The 24,202-nt window shown below is 40.7% G+C and overlaps 1 protein-coding gene across 1 annotated transcript in view; it reads left to right on the plus strand.

Annotated features, from left to right (window-relative positions):
* The window catches only part of PLA2G4E (phospholipase A2 group IVE), a 131,163-nt gene that overhangs the window by 51,032 nt on the left and 55,929 nt on the right, over positions 1–24,202 (plus strand). The window contains exon 2 of the mRNA XM_044660023.1: positions 9,212–9,284. Within this exon, the coding sequence (XP_044515958.1) occupies positions 9,212–9,284 (73 nt within the window). The remainder of the gene's footprint in view (positions 1–9,211; positions 9,285–24,202) is intronic.

The raw sequence follows: 24,202 nt of genomic DNA on the forward strand, positions 1-24,202 counted from the left end.
GGGGAAAGGCATAGGAAGGAAGCTGGTTTGGGACCTACCCAGGGAGCCCAGCTATCTCTTTAGCCCTGATGACAGCGTCCAGGGTTTGGATACTGATAAAACTAAGACTGACTCAGACCAGGGAGTCTTTCCCTCAGACCCTCCTAATGAGGTCTCTGCAAAGAAGAGAAAAGAAGCCTCATTGGGTAAGATCTAGTTGTGAGGTTGGAATATACCTCAGAACTTAGTTCTCTAATTAGGTACTCACATTTTATAGATGAGGAAATAGGAGCTTGAAGTGGTAAAGTGATTTATTTGTCTGGAGTCACACAAATCACAAGCAACAAAGCATGGAAGGCAGGACTCGATCTCAGATCTTCTGACAGCTGAGCATTTCTTCCATTTTGCCATCTGGCTTCTCCTACTCATTTTAAATAAGGTTGCTGATGAGGGATGCTAAGCCCCATGACATCTTTTTTTTTTTAACTCCTTTTTAAATGCTTACCATGAATTGGTTCTAAGTCAGAAAAGCAATAAGGGGGGGCAACTAGGTGACTCAATGGAACCAGGCTTAACACTTACTATGAATTAGTACTAAATCAGAAAGGCAAAAGGGGAGGCAACTAGGTGGCTCAGTGGAACCAGGCTTAACGAGAGGAGGTCCTGGGTTCATATCTGGTCTCAGACACTTCTTAGCTGTATGACCCTGGGCCAGTCACTTAACCCCCACTGCCTAGCCCTTATCACTTTTCTGCCTTGGAACCAATACTTAGTATTGATTCCAAGATGGAAGGTAAGGACTTAAAAAAACAGAAAGAAAACATTCAGGGCTAAGTGACTTGCCCAGGATCACACATCTAGGCAGTATTAGAGATCAGATCTGAACCCAGGACCTCCCATCTCCAGACCTGACTTTCTACCCACCGAGCTTCCTAGCTACCTGTTTCCATAACATCTTATTTCGCCTCATGACATTCTTCCAGTGGAAAAATCCATATGTCCCAACCAGGAAGCCCAAGACTTGTCCTAAGGGCTGACATGAATGTTGGATCTAGTGGTTACACCCAGCATGCCGCTGGGTATGAAGAGGAGGTGGTACCTTTGGCCTGGATTGACCCAGAAGCTTGAGGATAGGAGTTTCCTCCAGCCTCTCTAAAGAGCTGTCTGCCTTCTCAAGGGGAAATCCTGAAGGGGTGAAGGCAAGCTGTGGGGCACAACTTATGACAGTCCACGATCAGGGCAAAGGAGATTCTGAGCCTCAAGGGTGGTCACCGTAGTTTTACAGATGTAGACCCTCAGTTCTATTCCCTTGAACGTCATTATGAGTCATAGCAGAAGTGTGCTAACCGTGGCATCCGATTCATGCTGACCCGTAACCAAAATCCCCACTGGTCCATTGTGAGAACTAAAGTTAAGAAACCAGATTTGTATAGTCTATGAGTCGTCCTTCTCTTGCTAGCTCCTGGGAGGAAAACCAATAGGCTAAAGGTTAAATCTTTGTGAAATAAAAAGGACTATGGGTAACTAAATGCCAACCCAGAAGAGGGTACATTCTGGTGGGTACTATCCAATTTGGGCCCAGTGGTCTGTTTTAATTATTTTAATTAATTGTTCAAGCAATTAAATGATAAACATTTATTCATTTCCTTCTCGGAGCCAGATACTATGCTAGATGCTGGGGATATAGAACTAGAAAGGGAAATGTGCCTGATTTCAGAGCTTACATTTTATCTGAAGAGACAACATGTACATAAATAAGGAAACAAATATTTGTCATGTGTCTGGCACTGTGCTTTGCAAATATTACCCCATTTGATCCTAACAACAATCTTGGTGGGTGTTATTATTATCACCATTTTACAGTTTAGGAAACTGAGGCAGGCAGAATTTAATTGACTTGCATATTCTCTTTCCTTCCTTTCTCAAAGGCAGTTGTAGTAAGTAGACAGGCTCAGACAGAGCTCTTCTGGGCACCAGAACTAAGTCAAAGGCAGAAAAATAGCAGTTTTTTGGATTGAAACAATCCTTAATACTTTACCTGGAGGTAATACATACAAATTAAAAATGAATAAAATAAAAAGACTGGGAGGATGTAAATTGGGAAATCCTATGAGGTAGGAGCTATTACTAATTCCCATTTCACAGCTGATGAAACTGAGGCAAATTAAGTGATTTGCCCAGGATTAAACAACTAGTGAGTGTGTGAGGTCAGAGTTGGTTTTCCTGACTTCAGGCCCAGGACTCTATTCACTGCACCACAGCTGTCTTTGGGATGAGGTGAGATGCCTCAGTTTCCCCTTGGCTCACACTTTCCATATGTTATTGATAACAGCTTATAACTTGGTTAACTGCTGTCACTGTCTCCATTTATAAATTACAGGATGTGATCTGAGGCTTAGAGTAGATCCCAAGCCCAAGAGGCAGAGAAGTGTAAAGAATCCTGGATTTGGAGTGAAAGAACCTAGGTTCAAAATTGAGGCTCAGAGAGGGAAGTGATTTACCCAAGGTCACTCAGCTTCTGTGGACCAAAGCAAAGATTCAACTCCAGGTCATTTAACTACAAATTCAGGGTTCTTCCCTTTCTGTTGATGAGATAGAATCTGTTCAGTTAGGGGAAAAGGGAAAAGAGGGTCAATGATTACTGTCCTTAAGTTTCTAATAGGTTCTTCTAGGAAGATGGAAGCTAGTTGTCTTCTGTCTTTGCTAAAGGCAGGGCAAGCCAAAACAAATAAACGAAAAAACAAGCAAATAAATGAATGCATGAACAAACAAACAAACAAACAAACAAACACATAGATAAATAAATGGAAAGAAGCAGGAGGGATCTAGGTTAGAGCACAGGAGAGACTTCATCGTAAGGAGGCTGAGAGGAAGGCTCCTTTACTGTAGAACTTTTAGTCTAGACAGACCTGACTAGAGAGTACGGCAATGCTGTCTGTGGAGAGGGCATTGGATTGGAAATTAGGAAAACCTACGTTTGAACCTGCTTTTGGCATCTACTTGCTGTGTAACTCTCAGAAAGTCACCTAAGCTTCTCTGTGCCTCAGTTTCCTCATCTGAAAAGCATGGGCATTAGACTGTTCGACTGCTAAGATTTCTTCCAGAGATCAATTTGTGATCCTCAGATAGCGTGATAAATGGAGGCAGAAATGCTAAGATACCACGTTTCTAGAAGACAGAGGAGCTCTTATAAGATTCTCTGAGGCCTGTACAGGTTTCCCAGGCTGAAATCAGCTGCTGCTTTGGTTTGGAATCTTCCCAATTAGATCACTAATTATAATTTTTTAAAAGGGAGAGGGAGAACAGAAGGTGTACTGGGGAAAAGGTTTTATCCAAATGTCCCTGAGCTCTCCTTGTTATTCAATTGTTTCAGTAGTGTCTGACTCTTCATGACATTGTTTGGGGTTTTCTTGGCAAAGATACTGGACTGGTTTGCCATTTCCTTCTCCAGATCCTTTTACAGATGAGGAAACTGAGGCAAACAGGGTTAAGTGACTTGCTCAGGGTCACAAAGCTAGGAAGTATCTGAGACCAGGGGTTTTCTTGGCAAAGATGTTAGAGTGGTTTGCCATTTCCCTTCTCATTTTATAGATGAGCCACCTGAGGCAAACAAGGTTAAACGACTTGCCCAGGGTCACACATTTCCTAAGTATCTGAATTTTCCTGATTCCAGGTTTGGTACTTTAACCATCATCCACATAGTCTCCCCAAAGCTCTCCTGATCTTTCCTTATTTTTTTTTAAAACATGGCGCACCCTCAACTTCCTCTTCTCTAATATCCAAATGAGGCAGGGTAGGTTACCTCTTTAGCCTCAGCAGCCCTAACATTAAGCAACAAAAAATCGTGGAGGTGGCATCCACTCGTCTGATCCTTGCCTCCTGTAACCCAGCCAAGTGTCCTCAAGAGGAGGGTTGGTTCAGAGTTTTATTGCTTTTTGCGGAAGGCCCCTGAAAGACTTACAGAAGAGCAAGGAGAAACCATGTCTTCTAGTGTACATTGTAAAGTTCAAGCTAAAAGAATGGATTTCTGAGCATAAAAATCAATAGCATTCCTGAGTTCATTTTATAAAAAGGACCAGCAGGTGCATTGTGGGTTTAACTATAGTATCTCAGAGAACTTTTGCAGTAATTGTTGAAGCAACTAGTACAAAATTAAATTGTTAAATTAAAAAAAAAGGAACAGATAATTTACTCTGTGTTTTAGAGATTCAAGGAACTTACCACCACCCTCTCCCCAGATAACGTAATATTGTGTAATTGTGATGATCAAGCTTTGCCTTGGGGAATTGTTGAGAAAATACAACTCCCTCTCTTCCTCATCAAGGTGGGGGATTAGAGATGTTGAGTACTGCATGAACTGTAAGACACGGTTGATGTGTTTGTTCATTTTGCTGAACTACTTTTTTTCCTCTTCTTCAAAATCTATTTTATGAGAGATAGCTTTGTCATAAAGGAAGTGGGTGAGGGCAGAAGGGAAGGGCCCTGGAGATGAAGAACTGAGCAGAGGTGCACCCTGGGGGTGAACTAGGTTGCCCTCAACACATACTGTCTGAAAAAGGAATGAAAGTAACATTTTTTTAAAAACCCATAAATAAACAATATGGAAATATGTTTTGCATGAAAAGACATGTATAACCCAGATCGAATCACCTGCCAGCACCAGGAGGAGAAAGAGAGATATGTTTGATCATATAATTTATTTACATGGAAATTTATTACATGTAATTGGTAAAAAAAATTTAAATGTATATATATTTTAAAAAAAAAAACCCTTACCTTCAATCTTGGAATCAATACTAAGAATCTGTTTCAAGGCAGAAGAGCAGTAAGGGCTAAGAAATTGGGGTCACATAGGAAGTATCTGAAATCAGGTCTGAACCCAGGACTTCCATCTCCAGGCTTCACTCTCTATCTACTGGGCCACTTAGTTACTCCAAGAAGAAATAATTTTAAGATATTCATAACTAAATGAACTGTCTTGAATTAATGCTAAGTCAACACTCTGGGAAGGAAAGACCCAATATCAGTTGGTCTCCTGATAAAATCCAGTGTTCAGAGTATTCAAAGGCTGTGTAGAAATGGTACAAAGTGAATGTCATACCCTTGATTCTTGGAGGCATTTGAAAATTTTATAGTCAAAGAGTATTACAGGTGGAGTTACTGAAAAGTCAAGTGACCATTTTGCCCGAGGTGACTCTGAGGCTAGTTCTGAATTAAGCAATCAATAACCCAACTATAAGTTCGACAATTGAGCAAACTTTATTTTTTGTGCAAGAGATTCTTACCCAGTGACTGCAGTCAGGTCTTGACCTACTTCCATCCAGAGCCATCTTCCATCAGAGCTTTCTAATCTCAGGATCTCTTGACACTCTTAAAAGTTAGTGAGAACGAGTGGCAATAAAGCCCTCCTAGAGATGGGATATCCTGGGATCAAATCTGATCTCCGATATTTCCTGTATTATCCTGGGCAAGTCACTTAATTCCCATTGCCTAGTCCTTACTACTCTTCTGCCTTAGAATATTGATTCTAAAATGGAAGGTAAGGGTTTAAAAAAAAATAGTGAGGACCATGGGCAAATAAGTGACTTAGTGGCTAGAGAGCCAGACCAAGAGATGGGAGGTCTTGGCCTCAGACACTTCTTAACTGTGTGATCCTGGACAAGCCACTTATCCTCAATTGTCTAGGTTTTACCACTTTTTTAGTATTAATTCTAAAACAGAAGGTAAAAAAATATTAGTGAGGACCCCCACAAAAATTTTTATTTATGTGAATTATACCTATTTACCATACTCAAGAAATTAGGACATCTTAGTATTATTATGAAAACAGTTTTGACCTCATAGATTCTTCTTGGTTCCTGGGAACTGCTGTTCTAGACCAAGTCCACTGGCCCCTAGGATATGCACAACTAAAAAGAGTGGGCTGAAAAGGTGGGAGATGATGAGCCTACCCAAGAACAGACTACCTGGAGGAGGAAAATTGTTCCCCTGTATGAAGAAGGTACTAGAAGTCTGAGAAAGTGTCTGAGCAGCTAAGAAGAGAGGTCATGGAGTCAAAGACCCTCAGAAAGAAAGATTATTGGAAACCACTTTGGAACTAAGCAAACGAGAGAAACTGGAGACTTGGGTGGGACAGATTACCGGGAAGCAGATGGCAGATTCTGAGTCAGAGACCTCAGAAAAAAAAAGATGGCCGGATTCTATAGAGAACTGATGATGAACTCTGAGAAAAAGAGCAAAGAGGAGGAAATCTTGGGTCTCTCTGTTCTGGGCTGGGGAAGTAATAGAAAGAGGTGGTATTTTGGGTAAATGGGTTTCAGCTAGGAAGGATCCATTTTAGCCATATTGAGCTGAATTCACTATTGTCTAGGTTCATTGACCGCACCATAAACATGGACCCTCTTGTTCCCACCAGCAAAGGACTCCAGTCCTTCCCCCCAGTGGTCTAGAAAGCAGACAGAAGAAACAAAGGCAGTGAGATGTAGGGAGGACTCTTTCCACATCTCCCACCTCCCTCTCAGTAGGGACAGATTTGCTGTTAGTTCTTCTTTTATTGATTTTGATTTGAACTTGGCTTTCACTGAGAAAAAGAAGATGAATTCTTTATGTGGGGGTAGCTAAGTGGGCTGGGAGTCAGGAAGACCTGAGCTCAAATCTGGTCTCAGATACTTACTAGCTAAGGGCAAGTCACTTAACCCTGTTTGCCTCAATTTCTTCATCTGTAAAAAGGAGTTGGAGAAGGAAATGCCAAACCACTCCAGTGTCCTCTTGAAAAAAACCTCAACTGGGGTCACAAAGACTAATTGGACAGACCTGTTATGACCCAATAGTAGCAATTATTTATTTTAAAAAACAATTATTTATGCAGAAATAGCACAAGAAAATATCCAGTAATTTGATCATTGCTTCACATCACTCCCTCTGGAAGATCTCCTATCCTCCATCTCTCCAACCTCCTTCATACACAATAGGAGGTTGTATCCCACAGTTTGGAAGATGCCGCTTTAAGAAAAAAGAACATCAGTGAAACATTTTTTCAGAAAATGCACTAAAGAGAGGAGGAAGCTCAGAAGGGGGTACAGACAAGCAGGGACAACTGTATTATTACAGCATTGCCTTTAATGTACACTCAAAATGCTCAAACTGTACATCATGGAAGTTCACAGTTACCAATACAAGCCTCCTTTCTGCCCTTTTTTCTCATATTGAAAATGTTCATGCTTATTAAGTTCTGACTACAAGTCCAGAATGCTGTTAGCCATTACACCAAAAGATGGGTCAGATTTATTGGGGAATGGGCAGCGGGAGTAAGACATGGGAGGATGAGTTCATCTTTGGACAAACTGAGCTTGAGGTGCTGACTAGACTGTTAGCAGGAATGTTCTCTGGGATTAAGGTACTAGACAGAGCCTTTAAAAATGGGATACAGGGGGCAGCTGGGTAGCTCAGTGGATTGAGAGCCAGGCCTAGAGACAGGAGGTCCTAGGTTCAAATCCAGCCTCAGACACTTCCCAGCTGTGTGACCCTGGGCAAGTCACTTGACCCCCATTGCCTACCCTTACCACTCTTCTACCTAGGAGCCAATACACAGAAGTTAAGGGTTTAGAGAAGAAAAAAAAAAAGGATACATACTGGGACAATTCAGAGGGACTTAGGGCAAAGAATGCTCTCTGCCTCCAGAGAAAGAACTGTTGTAGTAAGAAAGCAGATGAAAACATATCAATTTTCAAATCTCAAATCTCAAAAACAAAACAATTTTTCAATTGTTTATTTGGGGTTTTGGTTTTATATGATTTTTCACTTACAAAAAAGAACAATATGGAAGTATATTTTACATGATAATACATGTATAACCCCCCAAAATAAATAAATAAAAATAAAATTGGGTTATATCAGCTAGGTAACTCAGTGGATAGAGAACCAGGCCCGGAGATGGGAAGTTCTAACTTCAAATCTGGCCTCAGACACTTCCTATCTGTGCGACCCTGGACAAGTCATTTTACTCCAATTGTCTAGCCCTTACTGCTCTTCTGTCTTGGAACTGATGTTTAGTATTAATTCTAAGACAAAAGGAAAGGGTTTTAAAGAAAAAGAAGAGGATATATATAGACAAAGAGATTAATCAAATCTGGACATGGCAAAGAAGTAAGTACTCTTGAGACAGGGAGAGGGATGTACCCTCATTGCTGATTCCTTAAGAAGATGCATGTGCTTCTGGCAGAAAATCATTGAAAATACTTAGATGTCATCTCTTTATTTGGAAGAGAATTAGGATCCTCCAATATGAGGTCTGGGTAGATATCTCATAGCGAGAGGAGTCAAGAATGTCTCTATAATGGTAACTCCCAATTATGAAGGGTCTTTCAGTTAGCAGAACACTTTCCTCAGGGCTTTGTGAAGTAGATAACCTGAGTGGTAGTATTCTTATTTTACAGAGAAAGAAATTGAATCAGTAGAGTGTAAGCTTCTTGAGGGCAGGGTTTTGTGGGGTTTTTTTGTGTGTTTTTGAGGTTTTTATCTTCATGTCCTCCTCCAGAGCCCAGCATCATTCCTTGCACATCAGTGAGTTTTTGAGAAATGTTTGTTGACTTGAATTGATTTTAGTAATAATGATAATAACAATAACAACAATACCATCATCACTAATATTTATGTAGTGTTTTAAGTTTGCAACACACTTTTACAAAATTTATCTCATTTAATCTTCACCATAGCTCTTGGAAGTTGTCATTGTGTCATTTCTTGTGTCCAACTCTTCCTGATCCCATTTGGAGTTTTCTTGGCAAAAATACTGGAGTAATTTGCCATTTCTATCTCCGGATCATTTGATAGATGAGGAACCTGAGGCAAACAGGGTTAAGTGACTTTCCCAAAGACCGTAGAATGCCAATACTGTCCATGGGGAATTCTTGGAAAAGATACTGGAGTCGCTTGCCTTTGCCTTCTCCAGTTCATTTTGCAGATGAAGAAATAGAGGCAAATAAGGTTAAGTGACTTGCCCAGAGTCACATAACTAATAAGTATCTGAGGCCAGATTTCAACTTATGAAAACGAATCTCTCTGATTCCAAGTCCAGGACCCTATCCACTGTGCCACCAAGCTTTGAAGTTGGTATTATTATTATCCCCAAGGATGGTACATTATTAGGAAAAAAACACATCTGTCCCATGTCAGTGCCCTAAAGTAGTTACAGCTCTTTTCATATTATGCTTGCTCTCTCCTCCTTCTACAGGCCCTGTTGTCTCCCTGCCATCTACTCTCGGTGAAGATCATTCGCATGAGAAACGTCCGTCAAGCTGATGTGTGTGAGTGTCCCCTCCATAGACTCCTACTTATGAGAGATCCATATGGTCAGACGTAGCCCAGAACGGTAGGGATGTCGACACAGGTGTTGTACCTGGTCTACATTCCAGTAACATGGAAGGTTCATGCTATATTTTCCCCACCCCACCCCCAAAAAAAGAAAACAGGGAATACTTGCCTCCAGATCTTCTTCTAATTCATAGACTATTAGGGCTGACAGGGAGGTTAGAGATCATTTAGTCCAACTCTTCCATGTCACAAATTTAAGAAAGTAGCAGCACTGGAATTTGAACTCACATTTCTTGAGAGTTTCTTCTGTTTTGCCTCATGGTCTCTGAGCTCCCTCACTTTCCCGGCTACATTCCTACCCACTACCATTTCCAGCACCTGCATCTATAAAACCTTCCCATTCAAGGACATTTCCATGAACATGAGCTTCTCAGAGTGCTGCAGCCCATCGCTAAGGCATTCCCATTTTATGGCTCTCTGGAGGGAAGCTGAGGCTTCTAGGCAGTGGCTCTCAGAAAAATCTGTGTGGTCCCAAGAGTTCAGGTCTTGCAAGGCTCTCCGTCCCAGGAATCAGTCTTTGGAAACTCTCCCCCATCCGTTGGTCAATGAACATTTATCAGGCCTACGATGTGCCAGGTTCTCTGTTAAACATCAGCGCTACAAAGAAAGGCAACCCTCCCGCCGAAAAAAACCAACCCCAAGCCGGCTCCCAACTACCTAATGGAGGAGACAATCAGAAAACAGCCATGCACAAATAACAAACAGATAGAAAGAGATCTCTCTACAATCTATTTATCTCAAGCTATATAATTAGCTATACCCACAATAAGATGGGAGTAACCTCAAAATGCCACTAAAATTTAAGATGCACGGGAGGAGCTACTCGCAGAAAGTGTGACAAGCTTGGACTTGAAGGAGGCCAGGGAGGCTGTGAGGTAGAATTGCAGAAGGAAAAGATTCCAGGAATGGGGGGCAGTCAGTGAAAGTGCTTGATAGATCAAGTGTCCACTTTAGGAACAGCAAGGAGGCCAATACCCTGGATCAGAGAGGACGGAGAAGAGCATAAGGCATAAGAAGACTTGATAGGTGTATGGGCACAGGAGGAGGGGGAGGTTGGGTTATGAAGGGCTTTGAATGCCCAACAGAGCATTCAAATTTTATATTTGATCGTGAAGGTGGCAGGGAGCAACTAGAGCTTATTGATTAGGGAGGTGATTTGGTTAGACCTGCATATTAGAAAGATTAATTTGATAGCTCAATGGAAGATGGACTGGAGTGGGGAGAGACTTGAGGAACAGAGAGACCAGCCAGATTATGTAAATAGTCTAGGCATGAGGGGCAGGTAGGTGGCTCAGTGGATAGGGAGCCAGGCCTGGGGATAGGAAGTCCTGGGTTCAAATCTGGCCTCAGACACTTGTCAATTGTGTGACCATGGGCAAGTCACTGAACCCTCATTGCCTAGCCCTTACTGTTCTTCTGCCTTGGAACCGATACTTAGTATTAATTTTAATGCAGAAGGTAAGGGGTAAACAATATATATAGTCTAGAGGGACAGTTAGGTAGCTCAGTGGATAGAGTCTGGTGAGGTCCTGGGTTCAAACCTGGCCTCAGACACTTGTTAACTTTGTGACCATGGACAAGTCACTGAACACTCATTGCCTATCCTTTACTGTTCTTCTGCCTTGGAACCTATACTTAGTATTGATTCTAAGACAGAAGGTAAGGGTTAAACTATGGCCTGCAGGCCAGATGGGGCCCTCTAAAATGTTCTGTCCCCAACATGGGACATTATTCCTAATCTGACAAATACAATGAGTAGGATATAATACAATGAAATTTCGAAAGAGTTGCCTTAGAAACAGACTGACAGATGAGCATTTCCTTTCCTTTGGTCCCCTCTTTAAAAAGTTTGCCCATCACTGGTCTAGAGGAACAGTTAAGTAGCTCAGTGGATAGAGTCTGGAGAGGTCCTGGGTTCAAATCTGGACTCAGACACTTGCTAGCTATGTGACCTCGAGCAAATCACTTAACCTCAATTGCCTAGCTCTTACTGTTCTTCTGCCTTGGAGCCAATATTTATTCTCAATTCTAAGTTTGAAGGTAAGGGTTAAAAAATATGGTCAAGGAATGGGGTGATAAGGATCTGTACCAGGGTGGTGACAATGTCAGAGGAGAAAGGGAATGTATAAGAATGATGTTGTGAAGGTGAACACGAAGGACCTGACCACTGATTGGATATAGGGGCTAAGAGGATTCAGGATGGGAACACATGCAGTGCTCAGTCCTGAGTAAATATTCTTCTGCCACCACATGTAACATTAGAGGGTAGAAAGCACCAGGATTTTGGTCTCTTGTCTTCATGGGATAAATTTATTATCTTACATTCTTGGGACCTCGTTCTCTTTGGAAAGAAGGAGCTCTCTACTACCGGTCACCAGCTTCATAGACTGTAGTTCTCAGGGCCATCTCTTTTAGTGGAAGGGAGAGAAGACTTTATGGATGAAAAGGAGATATTTCTGGTAGAAGAGAAACAGGGCCATCTTCCTCCTTCACCACCTGCCTCAATTCATCCTCTTTCTTTGTTTCTGTTGTTGAGTGATTTTTCATTCGTGTCTGGCTCTTTGTGACCCCATTTGGGGTTTTCTTGGCAAAGATACTGGAAAGGCTGGCTAATTCCTGCTTAGAACATGTCAAGAAGATGTTGAAGCCTTGCCTCTGCATTCCATGTACTGTCCTCACCACCTCCTGTTCGGAAGAGGAGATTCCCTTGCATCAATGCTTTATGGGGAAAGTAGATGTCACACCCTACAAGTGATCATCTAAGTCTGACCCTAAGCCAACAGCTCCTCCCCTGAAGCACCCAACCAAACTATCTTGGTGTCCTCATTCAGGAAAAAATAAAGTCCTCTCCCTATCTGTTAACAAGTATTCATTGCAAGGGGGCAGCTAGATAGCACAATGGATAGACCCCCAGAACTGGAGTCAGGAGGACCTGGGTTCAAATCTGATCTCAGACACTTCCTAGCTGTGTGACTATGGGCATGTCACTTAACCCTAATTGCCTAGCTAGCCCTTGCTGATCTTCTGTCTTATAAATAATACTAAGATAGAAAGCAAGTGTTAAAAAAAATAACTTTACCCAGCATTGTCCTAGAGTTCTGGCCTTGGAATAAGGAAGACCTGGGTTCAAATCCAACCTCTGATTCTTCCCTAGCTATGTTTGACCCTGGGCTAGTCATTTAATTTCTCAAAATCTCAGTTTCTTCCACTGTGAAATAAGGGGATTGGACTAAATGGCCTGAAGATGATAAACAATGATTATTTGGTCTTTCTATTGTATTGTACCAATCTATACTCATTAAATGAATAAAAATGTATAAAGCAATAAAAAATTTTAAAAAATCAAAAAAGGGTCCTAGGTGAGGAGACATTATAGTATGATCCAGTGATACCAGCTTCCTTGGAGCTCCTCAATCTAGCTGCCATTTTCACTTGCTTCCTTTTCTTGCCTGGAATTCTTCTCTACCTCATTTCTGTCTCTTCAATTCCTTAGCTTCCTTTGAGTCCCATTTAAAATTCAACTTTCTGCAGAAGCCTCTCCAGATCTAGCTTAAAGTTAGGGCCCTCCCTTTGTAAATAAATCTATTTATCTTGAGTACATCTTGTTTCTACATAATTCTTTGCATGTTTTCTCCACATTTTTTTTCCCTCCATTTTCTGCATGTTTCTCCTTGAGAACAGTGTCTGTCTTAGGCCTTTCTTTGTATCTCCAGGGCTTAGAACATCTCTGAGCAGATAGAGTAGGTACTTAATAAATACTAATTGACTAATTGACTTAAGGACAGGAAACAGAGAAGAGGAGAACAATATAGAATCATGGAAGACAATCCGATAATTCATATTGGACTTCATACATCAAAGTGTATGCGTTCTAGGAATTTCAGTAAGTGAGAAATCCGTTTGTTCACTTTTCAATGTGAGCATTTACACCCCAGAAATCAGAACACACAATCAGGTTATGTTTATTGTTTTGCTGATTGCCTAGACCTAAGAAAGTGAGGGAGGAAATATTAATATTGCAGGTTTCATTTTTTCATCATTTTTGTCAGTAGGCTATAAGAGGTTCTCTCAACAGGTTCACATTTAGAAGTGAGCTGATGAAAGGAGGTTCAAAGGCAGTTTAGTTGGTGTTTGGAATAAATTGAAGAAAGAAATTAGAGGCAAGAAAAACAGCTGATATAATAATCCAGGCATGAGATGGTAAGGGTCCACTGGATTAACTAGGGACGAAGGAACAGAGATGAGAGGAAAGCAGCAATAAAATATGTCGGGCCCCTGGGTTCTTCCTGAGGGTAAGGCTGCCCGAACCAGTGCCAACAAAAGCTGTTATGGGCAAATTACAGGCTTAATTCATTTGTCAGGGAAGAGAGGCATGAAAGGAATAGTGTTTCAGGGAGGCTTGTGGTTAGCAGACCAGTTGGCCACAGGTTTATAGGCCTGCCACATTCCATAAACAGCTTGTAGGGAGGAAGCAGTTAATATGAGTAATGCAAGTGTCCACCTCTTTGTTGGAAAGCAGGAAGAAGGTATTTTTATATTTTTTATTGTATTCACATTTATAATAAACATTTATTATGATTGTTATGTCACTTTTCAGTCATATCTGACTCTTCATGACCCCATTTGAGGTTTTCTTGGCAAAGATATTAGAGTGGCTTGCCATTTCCTTTTCCATTTCATTTGACAGATGAGAAAACTGAGGCACACAGGGTTAAGTGACTGGCCCAGGGGCACATATCTAATAAGCACCTGAGGCCAGATTTGAACTCAGACGATGAGTCTTCTTGACTCTGGGCCAAATACTCTATCCACTGTACCACCTAGCTGCCCCTAAAACATTTCTTAAGCACCTATTAGGTGCCAGGCAGTGGTCAAAGACTTTACCCTTCCCTCACTGCAGATTTTGCAGACAATGAGTGGCAGGATTATGGATTTATAGCTGAGAGTGACTTTATTTATTTAAACTCTAACCTTTTTTAATTTAGAATATTTTTCCATGGTTACATGATTCATGATCCACCCCCCCCCCCATCTTTCCTCCCCCCTCCCAAATCTGACAAGTAGTTCCACTGGGTTATACATGTATGTTTGAAACCTATTTCCATGTTATTCATATCTACAGTAGAGTGATCTTTTAACATCAAAACTCCAATCATATCCCTGTCACACTATGTGATCAATCACATATTTTTCTAATGCATTTCCATTTCTACAGTTCTTTCTCTGGATGTAGATAGCATTCTTTCTCACAAGTTCCTCTGAATTGTCCTGTGTCATTTCATTGCTGCTAGTAGAGAAGGTCCATTACATTCAATTGTGCCACACTGTATATCCGTCTCTGTGTACAATGTTCTCCTGGTTCTGCTCATTTCACTCTACATCAATTCTTGGAGGTTGTTCCAGTTCACATGGAATTCCTCCAGTTCATTATTCCTTTCACATCACCAACAGATATCACAATTTGTTCAGCCATTCCCCAGTCGGAGGGCATCCTCTCATTTTCCAATTTTTTGCCACTACAAAGAACACAGCTATGAATATTTTTGCACGTCTTTTTCCTTATTATCTCTTTGGAGTACAAACCCAGCGGTGGTATGGCTGGATCAAAGGGCAGGCAGTCTTTTAAGCCATTTGGGCATAGTTCCAAATTGCCCTCCTAAACTCTAATGGTCTCCTAGAACCCTACTATTGAATCCAAGACAGAAGAGCAGTAAGGACAAGGCAACTAAAGTTAAATCATTTTCCCAGGGTCACACAGCTAGGAAGTATCCCAAGACCAGGTTTAAAGAAAATTTTTCCATGGTTCTGTGTCATTTGAAATCACTGTAAGCCCTGGAAGACTACGTCTCCCAGGACTCTACTACTACTTCCCCTGACACCTTACGCTTCCTTTGGGGGAGGTGTCAGGGAAAGTATAAAAGGGAAAGTTTGGCGCCTTTCCTCCACCTTGGAGGCTGGCTGGGTTCTCTTGACCTGCTAACTCTCTCTACCCTGAACCCTGATCTCTCTCTCGGCGCCTTTTCCCCTTTCTTCCTACCTCCTAGTTTTCCCTAGACCTTCCCTTTCCTAATCTAAATAAAGCCTAGCTATTCAAACCCTAGTTGCTCTCGAATCATTCATTTGAGGGCTCTGGCCGATTTCCCTCCACCAGGGCTGGGACTACCTTCCTTTCCCTTCTTCTACCTTCCTCTCTCTTTTATCCTATCCATCCTACCCTCCATCCCTTCATTCACTCCACACAGTTCCTTGATTCATGTTCTTTCCCTACCCACCTCCCAACCCCTTCCCTTAGCTGAGGTATATTTCCACTGGGTTTTAAAAGTGTCATTGATCAAGACCTATTTCCATATTATTAATATTTGCACTGGGGTGATCACTTAGAGTCTGCATCCCCAATCATATCCCCATCAACCCATGTGATCAAGCAGTTGTTTTTCTTCTGTGTTTCTCCTCCCACAGTTCTTCCTCTGAATGTGGCTAGTTTTCTTTCTCATAAGTCCCTCAGCCTTGCTTTGGATCCTTGTATTGCTGCTAGTAGAGAAGTCCATTACATTTGATTGTGCCATGGTGTATGCATCTCTATGTACAATGTTCTCCTGGTTCTGCTCCTTTTACTCCACATCAATTCCTGGAGGTTGTTCCAGTTCACATGGAATTCCTCCAATTCATCCATAGGAGTATTTTTTTTTTTAATTTTAAACCCTTAACTTCTGTGTATTGACTTATAGGTGGAAGAGTGGTAAGGGTAGGCAATGGGGGTCAAGTGACTTGCCCAGGGTCACACAGCTGGGAAGTGTCTGAGGCCGGATTTGAACCTAGGATCTCCCGTCTCTAGGCCTGACTCTCAATCCACTGAGCTACCCAGCTGCCCCCTCATAGGAGTATTTTTAAAGGTCATCTAATCTTAATTCTCTTATTTTACAGACAAGAGAAATTATGCCCAAAGAGGCTGATAGACTTTTCCAAGGTCTCATAGTTAGTAAATGGCAAAGGCGAGATTTGAATACAGGTTCCTTTGATTCATTTCCTGTTCCATGGCTCTTGCTATTGCATCAGTCTGCATCCTGATTCTTTTACACCTGGTAGTAGTCTGTGATCTGATTTTATCTTTCTTCCTTCAAGTGAATTTGTAGCAAAGCTTCTTATTAACCGAATAATCTGCCTTTCAGATCTCACACTACATACCACAACAAATAGGAATCCCACATTTGACACTTCCTTCCTTGGAATTGGAATGGGGACAATGGCACTAAGTGCCTGGGACAATATTTGTTGTGAGAACTCTCCTTGGAGAGCCAGCAAAGCCTTTACAGAGTTATCTGAGGCTCAGAGCTCACAGAAACTAAGTGACAGGCCAGAGGTAACACAGCTGGTTAGTGTTAGAGGTGGAAGTTGAAGCCAGGTCCCTCTCATGAGGTGCTAATATGTTTTCAATGTATACTCTAATGTAATGGTGTCAAACTCAGATAGAAACAGATCCCTGATGAACATTTTAACTAGAAAACCACATATTAACATCATCCCTGTTGTATTGTATTTTTATTTATTTTGTTAAATATCTCCCAGTTACTTTTTTTAAAAAACCCTCGCCTTCTGTCTTAGAATCAATACTATGTATTAGTTCTAGGGCAGAAGAGGGGTAAGGGCTAGGAGTTAAGTGACTTGCATAACTAGGAAATGTTTGAGGTCAGGTTCGAACCCAGAGCCTCTAGTCTCTAGGCCTGGCTTTCAATCCACTGAGCCACCTAGCTGCCCCTTCCCAATAATGTTTTAATCTGATTCAGGTTGAACTCAAGAGTTTAGGGGGTGGGGTATAAATTTGACATCTCTACTCTAAACCAATAATTCTCAAACTTTGATTGTGAGTATTCCTTATTCTAAAAAATTATTGAGAATCCCTTTATACTCTTTTTACAAACTCTTATCTTCTGTCTTTGTATCAATTCTAAGCCAGAAGAGTAGCAAGGGCTAGGCAATTGGGGTTTAGGGACTTGCCCAGTCCCCATCCCAAAGGCACACACAACTGAATCTTAAATGTGTCAGACAAAGTAGCTCTCTGTAAAGGTCTTTTATAAAACTACTGATCACACAGCTAGGAGGTGTCTGAACTCAGATTTGAACCCAGATTCTCCCCACTCCAGGCCTGGTACTTTATCCATTGTGCTATCTAGCTGCCACACCTTTACACACTTAAAAATTATTGAAAACCCCAAGAAATTTTGTTTACATGGGCCATATCTACTAATATTTAACATATAAGTTTATAAACTGTTACTAATATTTAGCATGTTAATTATTAAAATTAATAAATTCTAAAATATTTTCATTTAAAAATAATAAACTCGTTACATGTTAACATCACTTTTTTGCAATGAAGATACTTTTAAAAAAGATATTTTGTGTTCCCAATTGCATATAATAACAATTTTCCACATATATTTGCTGAAGTTATAAGATCCAGATTACTTCTCTTCCTTCCTTCCTTCCTTCCATTCTTCCTTCCTTCCTTCCTTTCTTCCTTCCCTCCCCCATCCTGTAGAGAGTAAATAATTTTATCTGAATTATATATAGCATAACATTTTAAATGAAAAATAATTACATTTTCTAAAGCAAAAATTTAGTGAGAAATGGCTTTGGTTTCCATATTTTTGCAGATTTCATTAATGTTTGCCTTAATATAAAACACCTAGAGTCTCCTATCTGTTTCTGTATTCCAGTGATAGTGAACCTTTTAGAGGCTGGGTGCTGCACATCCCCCACCCCCCAACCTTACCCCAGAGAGAGGAGGGAGGAAGCACTCCCATTGAGCTGCTAGGCAGAGGGGCAGGCAATGTGAAAAAATGCCCTCAGGTGCAGTGGAGAGGGATAAGGAAGCAGCTTAACTGAGTCCCTCTGGCTTTCAAGTAATGAACTCTGGTGGGGGATGGTGTGTGTGCAGAGAGGGCTCTGCATGCCCTCTCTGGCACATGTGCCATAGATTTGCCACCATGGCCTTATTCCATCTGTTGTGATTTATTGTTTTGGTTGAAGTATAAGAAGAGAATTTAACCTCATACAGATATGTAGTTGGAAAAAGAGAGAAGCATTTTGATAGGTAAATAATATCTGAGTATTATTAGGAAAATAATTTTGACTGAGAATCCTCGGAAAGGGTGTCAGGGACTCCCAGGAGAACATAGGCAACACTTCAGGAATTGCTGCTCAAAGCTAAAGTGTTCTTAAACTGAGGTCCAAGGACTTATGGGTAGATTCTAGGGAAGATTCATGAACTTGTATGAAAAAAAAATTGCATCTTTACTTTCTCTAACCTCTAACTGAAATGGAACCTTTCCTTTAGTTATTTAAAATAAGAAGGGGCTCATAAGCTCCACAAATTGCCAAAGGGTCTGTGGGGCAAGACATGTTAAGTATTCTTTCTTTAAACCTGTTATTACCATCTCTCCCTTCCTACCTTCCTGGGAGATGAGAAACTACCAGTAACTAGTGTGGAGAAATAGGAAAGACTTCATGTAGAAGGAGGTACCTGACCTGAGCCATGAAGAATCCTAGAAATTCTAAGATGTGGAGGTAAGGCAGGCATGCACTCCAAGCATGGGTCATAGCTAGTGCAAAGACATAGTGATGGGAGCTGGAGTGTTGTGTATGAGACCCAGCGAGAAGGCTGGTTTGACAGAACCATAGTGTGTGAGGAAGGGAGTAATGTGTAATAATGCTAGAAAGGTAGATTGAGTCCAGGTTGCAATGGGCTTTAAAATGACAGAGGAGTTTATATTTTATCCTGTAAGACCTTGAGGAGAACTCCTCCTCATGTTCCAATGAAATCATTGTATTCAGGGCTGGGTCAACCACCCTGTCAACATGTTTGACTTCTTCCCTGGGAAAACCATTCTTGAATCAATTGTGGAATGAGTTGCCTCTTACTGTAATACCCAATTGCTGAATCACTCTCTACTACCCACTTCCAGGAAAGAAAACTCATTCTGATGACCTATCCTTGGATAGTCAACTGATGAGAAAAAAGATTTGCAAACTGAATATTGTCTTAGGGTACTTCCCCCTTTCAGGGTGAAGTCTTTCTTGTGTGGTACTCTCCTGCCATCTTCCACCTTCTTCCTCATCATTATCATCAATGTCGATTTACAGAATTTCACAGATTCAGAGCTAGAAGGGGCCCCAGAGGTCATCTTGTTTAACTCATTCATTTTTAAAGATGAGGAAGACCAAGTCAAGAGGGGTAAAGTGATATCTTGCCCCAAGTCTCAGAGGTACCAATAGCAAAGTCAGGATTATGAATCTCAGTCTTCTCACTTTGGACTCATCAAATTTTCCACTGAACCACAGAACATCAGAGGTGGAAGGAACCTCAGAACTCATCCAATCTAACCTATACTTGATCAAGAATACACTACATACTTGTAGTATATTATATTTTTATATGATGTATAATATGTTGATGATATATTATAAACATATATTATATACTCATAGTACATTATAATACAGATAGTGTTTAGAGGGCAAGGACTATCTTTTGCCTTTTTTTTTTTTTGCCTCCAAAACTTATTGTAGTGCCTAGCAGATAGCAGGGGCTTAATAAATGTTAATTGACTGACTGAGGACCCTGACCATTGTCTTAACTGTTCCTCCTCTTGTAATCAAGGCATTTACAACAGGTTCTTCTCCAAGTAAATCCATGGTTCTACACTGAAAATGATCCTAGACTCCTGACTATCTTCCTCTTCTTCTTAGATGCAAAGAAAGTTTAAACATTTCCTCAAAACAGTCTTGTGTTGATGTCAGTGTACTATTCCTGACTCATCAGTTTCTACTGAGGACCTTTGCTTGAGCCTATTACTGGAGAAGCAGGTTCAGGTGGTGGTCATTGAATTTATGATTTGATTAATATAACATTATCCCAAAGATGAAATTCTCTCTTACCATTACACATCAGCCACTGTTCTGAAACTTATGGTATTAAAGAGTCCTCAAGACACAAACTGGTCCAGTGATTTGCCAAGTATCACATAACCAGTTGGAACCTGACAGGTCTTCCTGAATCTGAGGTCAGCTCTCTATCAGTGAAGCCACATTGCTCCTCTTACATTCCTATAGGTTTTAACCAAAAAAAAATGCTTTTTGTGTTGATCTGATTATTGCTGAGGATTGGGAATTAGCATTTGTATATACACGATCAATTAAACAAACATTTTTATTTATTAATTGTTTACTGTGTCTAAGGTATTAGGTTAGATGCTAAAGATACAAAGACAAAATTCAAATCAATCCCTGCCCTTTAGAAACTTAGATTTTTTTTCTTAAGGAGGGTGAATCAGATACCAGAAGTCTACCAATAAGTGAATATGAGATCTGTGCAAAATAATTTCAAGGAGAGAGCATTGCCAATTGGGAAGATCAAGAAAGGTCTCACAGAGGAGATGATTTCTATGCTGTGAAGGAAGGTTATTGTGGGATCTTCCAAACTGTACTCCCAATGAGATCTAGATTTTACTTTTTCTGTTCTATTCCCATTCAGAAATCTGTTATGTTAATATGTTTGGTTATCTGTTACAGTAATATATTCTATTCTCTTCCAGTTCAGAAATGTGTAATGTTACTATCCCGTAAACCCCATTCCCTGTGGTATTAATTAGATCCATTCTTCCTAAAACCATTATGGTCTGGGCATTCAGTTACATATAGAAAGATTTCTTAAATTCTGGGATTTCATAATTTAAGATCATTTCCTTCCCTAAAGAAATGTTCATGTTGAGTGTGGGTTTGGTTTTTTCCCTCCTAAAAACAGCTTCAGGGAATTTTCCAGTTTTAAAACTAAGACTTATTCTTTAGTATGGAATGATCTCATTAGCCTACTTCCATCTGGGATTAAAATTCATTCTCTTCCATCCACATGTTGAAATTCTGCTATTCCAACACTGGATTCCAATAGGGCAGAGTTATCTAGGGATATATGAAATATGAGTTGAGAAATAGAGGTCAGATTGATTGCATCTGATCAGAGAACATCTAACTTAGTTGTGCAAGCAGTAATAATAGTATCCCTATTTAAGGAAAGACACTTCCCTGTTCCAGTGATCCTACATTCCAGGAACCATCAGTGACAGAGTCCTTAGATATTTCCTGCTGCTGTTACCGATTCTGTTTTTTTTTTTTTTTAATCTTTATGTTCCATCTTGGAATCATCTATGCTATGTATAGGTTCTAGGCAGAATAGCAGAAAGACAATGGAAGTTAAGTGACTTGCCCAGGGTCACACAGCTAGAAAGTGTCTGAGGACCTCTTGTCTCCAGTCCTGGCTCTCTATCCACTGAGCCATCTAGCCGTTCCCTTGTTGCTTCTGTGGTTGAAGCATGTTGAATTAGTCTAATATCTACTGAGGCCATCATGTACTTTGGAGTTTAATATCGTGACAGTACTGTGAGTCATAATATATTCTCTTTTTTTTTTTTCCAATATACTCTTCACTAGCTAATTCTGTTTTAGGCCTGATTCTTGAGCATAGTCAACTCCCAACACTGTGAATCAGGATAGATCTATTTCTGAAATGTTTGATCTTCCCTCTCTTTCCCCTTTCCCCACCTCAGTAGTTTCCTTTTTCTCTTCTTCCTATTATCCTTCTCTCTTATCTTTCTCCCTTTCCTCAAGGATAAGAAAATTAGCTCTTAGGAAAGAATCTGATTTTTTTTTTTTAAATCTACACAGGAGAGAATACGTGTTCTGCATGGGTAGGTGATGATAGATATAATACATAGCTGCAGACTTTATCCTTAGACTCAGGAAATTCCTTGGTTTTGAATCTCTCTGTCCAGGTGCTACAAGTCTAACCCTTCACAACCCAACTCTGGAAGGGATAGAATTGATACACTTTGAGTCAGGAAGACTTAAGTTCAAATCCTACTTCAGATACTTTCATTCATTCATTCATTTGGTAAATATTTACTAAGCTGTGCTTAGTAACTGTTCCAAATCCTGAGAATACAAAAAGGGGGGAAAGACAGTCCCTGACCTCAAAGAACTTGCAATCCAATGGAAGAGGAAAAAAAAAAGCAAACAAATCTATGCAAAGCAAGCTACAGAGAGAATAAATTAACAGAAGGAAAGCAATGATTAAGGCTTCCTGTCAATGATAGAATTTTATTTGGGATGTAAAAGAAACCAGAGAGGTTAGTAGCCAGACAGGAGGAGAGAGAGTGCTCCAGGCTTGGGGGACAGTCAGAGAAAATCTTGGGAGCCAGGAGGGTCTTGATCATGGAACAACCAGGAGGACAGTATTTACCAGCTGTGGGATCTAGGGCTGGATACTTTCCCTGTTTAAGCCTCAGTTACCACGTTTATAAAATGGGGATAATAATACTTTGCTCCCAGGATCAAATGGGATAATATTTGCAAATGCTTTACAGACCTTAAGGGACCATCCAAATGGTAGTTCTTATACTTCTCAGCCTAGATCATCAGGAAGGCTATTTTCTTATCCTAACTCCACCTTGCTTCCATTTCCAGTCCAGACTCTAATTTTCTTTCCCAACTGCTCTGATCTAGACTTTATTTCCTTTAATGATCAGAGCAGTTGGGAAAGAAAATATATCTAGATATAGAGGTCTTAACCTCAGTTCAGGCCAAATTGCATATTGCTATTCTAGTATAATCATGGAATAGCTGAATAAAGAGTGTTATGTGGTTGTAATGCAATACTATTGTGCCAAAGAAGAAGAAAAACGAGATGATCACAAAAACCCCAAACAATAGTGTATGATGATTAAATGTGAATGGCTTAACTAACATCAACAAGGCAAAGATCCAGGACAGCTCCAGGGAGACTCATGACAAAAAAGAATATCCATAGAAGGAATAGGCAGAGTCTAAATTTGGGGGAGTTGGTGCCTTACTGTCTCTTGTAACATCCCAGATATCCAAGCTGGATAAGTTTGCCAGCCTGTGCCAAGGGAGAGAGAAAGTGATTCAGGCAGGGGTTTTGCAGAATGGAGAATCACAGAATCTTTGGTGGAGGGCAGAATTTATAGAGTTAGGTGTGTAGGAGACCAAAAAACAAACTACAGCTCTTCAAAGACTATCTCCAAGACCTTCCACCTAGTGTTAATTCTATCCCAAAGCATTGTGACATTTTTGGCTCTTGCAGGCACACTGTTTGGAGAGGTTGGGGAAAGGGAAAAGTGAATGTGTTGTGGGGTACAGAGGTGAACCCCCGGGGTTCAGGAAGGGTACCTTTTGAAAGAATGCAAGACTCCGAAACTTAGCTTAAAATAAAAAGAGAAATTTATTAATTTGGTAAGTAATGTTGAATCTGGCCAGGAGGGCAGCACGGGTGGAAGCCTGCCTCCTGGGTGGAACAGCATGGGTGGAAAGCTGTTCCTTGGGAGGACAGCATGGACGGAAAAGCTGTCCCCCCAGAGGACATCAATTCTGGGGTTTTTATACTCTTTACAACAGTGAAGATATGACTCTAGAGAGGTAAGCACTGAAGCAAGGAGTGGGAGAGGTTTGCCTGTAGGCATGGGGGTGGTTCTCATGATTTGGAGGACAGATGGATGAGGTGTGTCTCTTTATCCATTTCAAATCAATGGGACAATCAAAGGAGGATAATCCTCAAGGTCAGATGTTTGGGGTTGGGAGTCACGAGGGTGTAAGGGAGCAAAGGAATTTCCCTGCTTAGTTTTTGCCTGAGTTTGGGGGGTACAATGCCCCTGCCAAATGGATGGGGTCATTTTTGTTGTTGTTAAAATAGGGATAGGGGAGGCAAGAGGATGAGAATTCCATTCCAAGTCCAGCAGTTTAAAGTTTTTTTAAAAATTATATGTATATATATATATACATG

Source organism: Gracilinanus agilis, chromosome 2 (genome assembly GCF_016433145.1).
Source record: "Gracilinanus agilis isolate LMUSP501 chromosome 2, AgileGrace, whole genome shotgun sequence".
NCBI classification, from domain to species: domain Eukaryota; kingdom Metazoa; phylum Chordata; class Mammalia; order Didelphimorphia; family Didelphidae; genus Gracilinanus; species Gracilinanus agilis.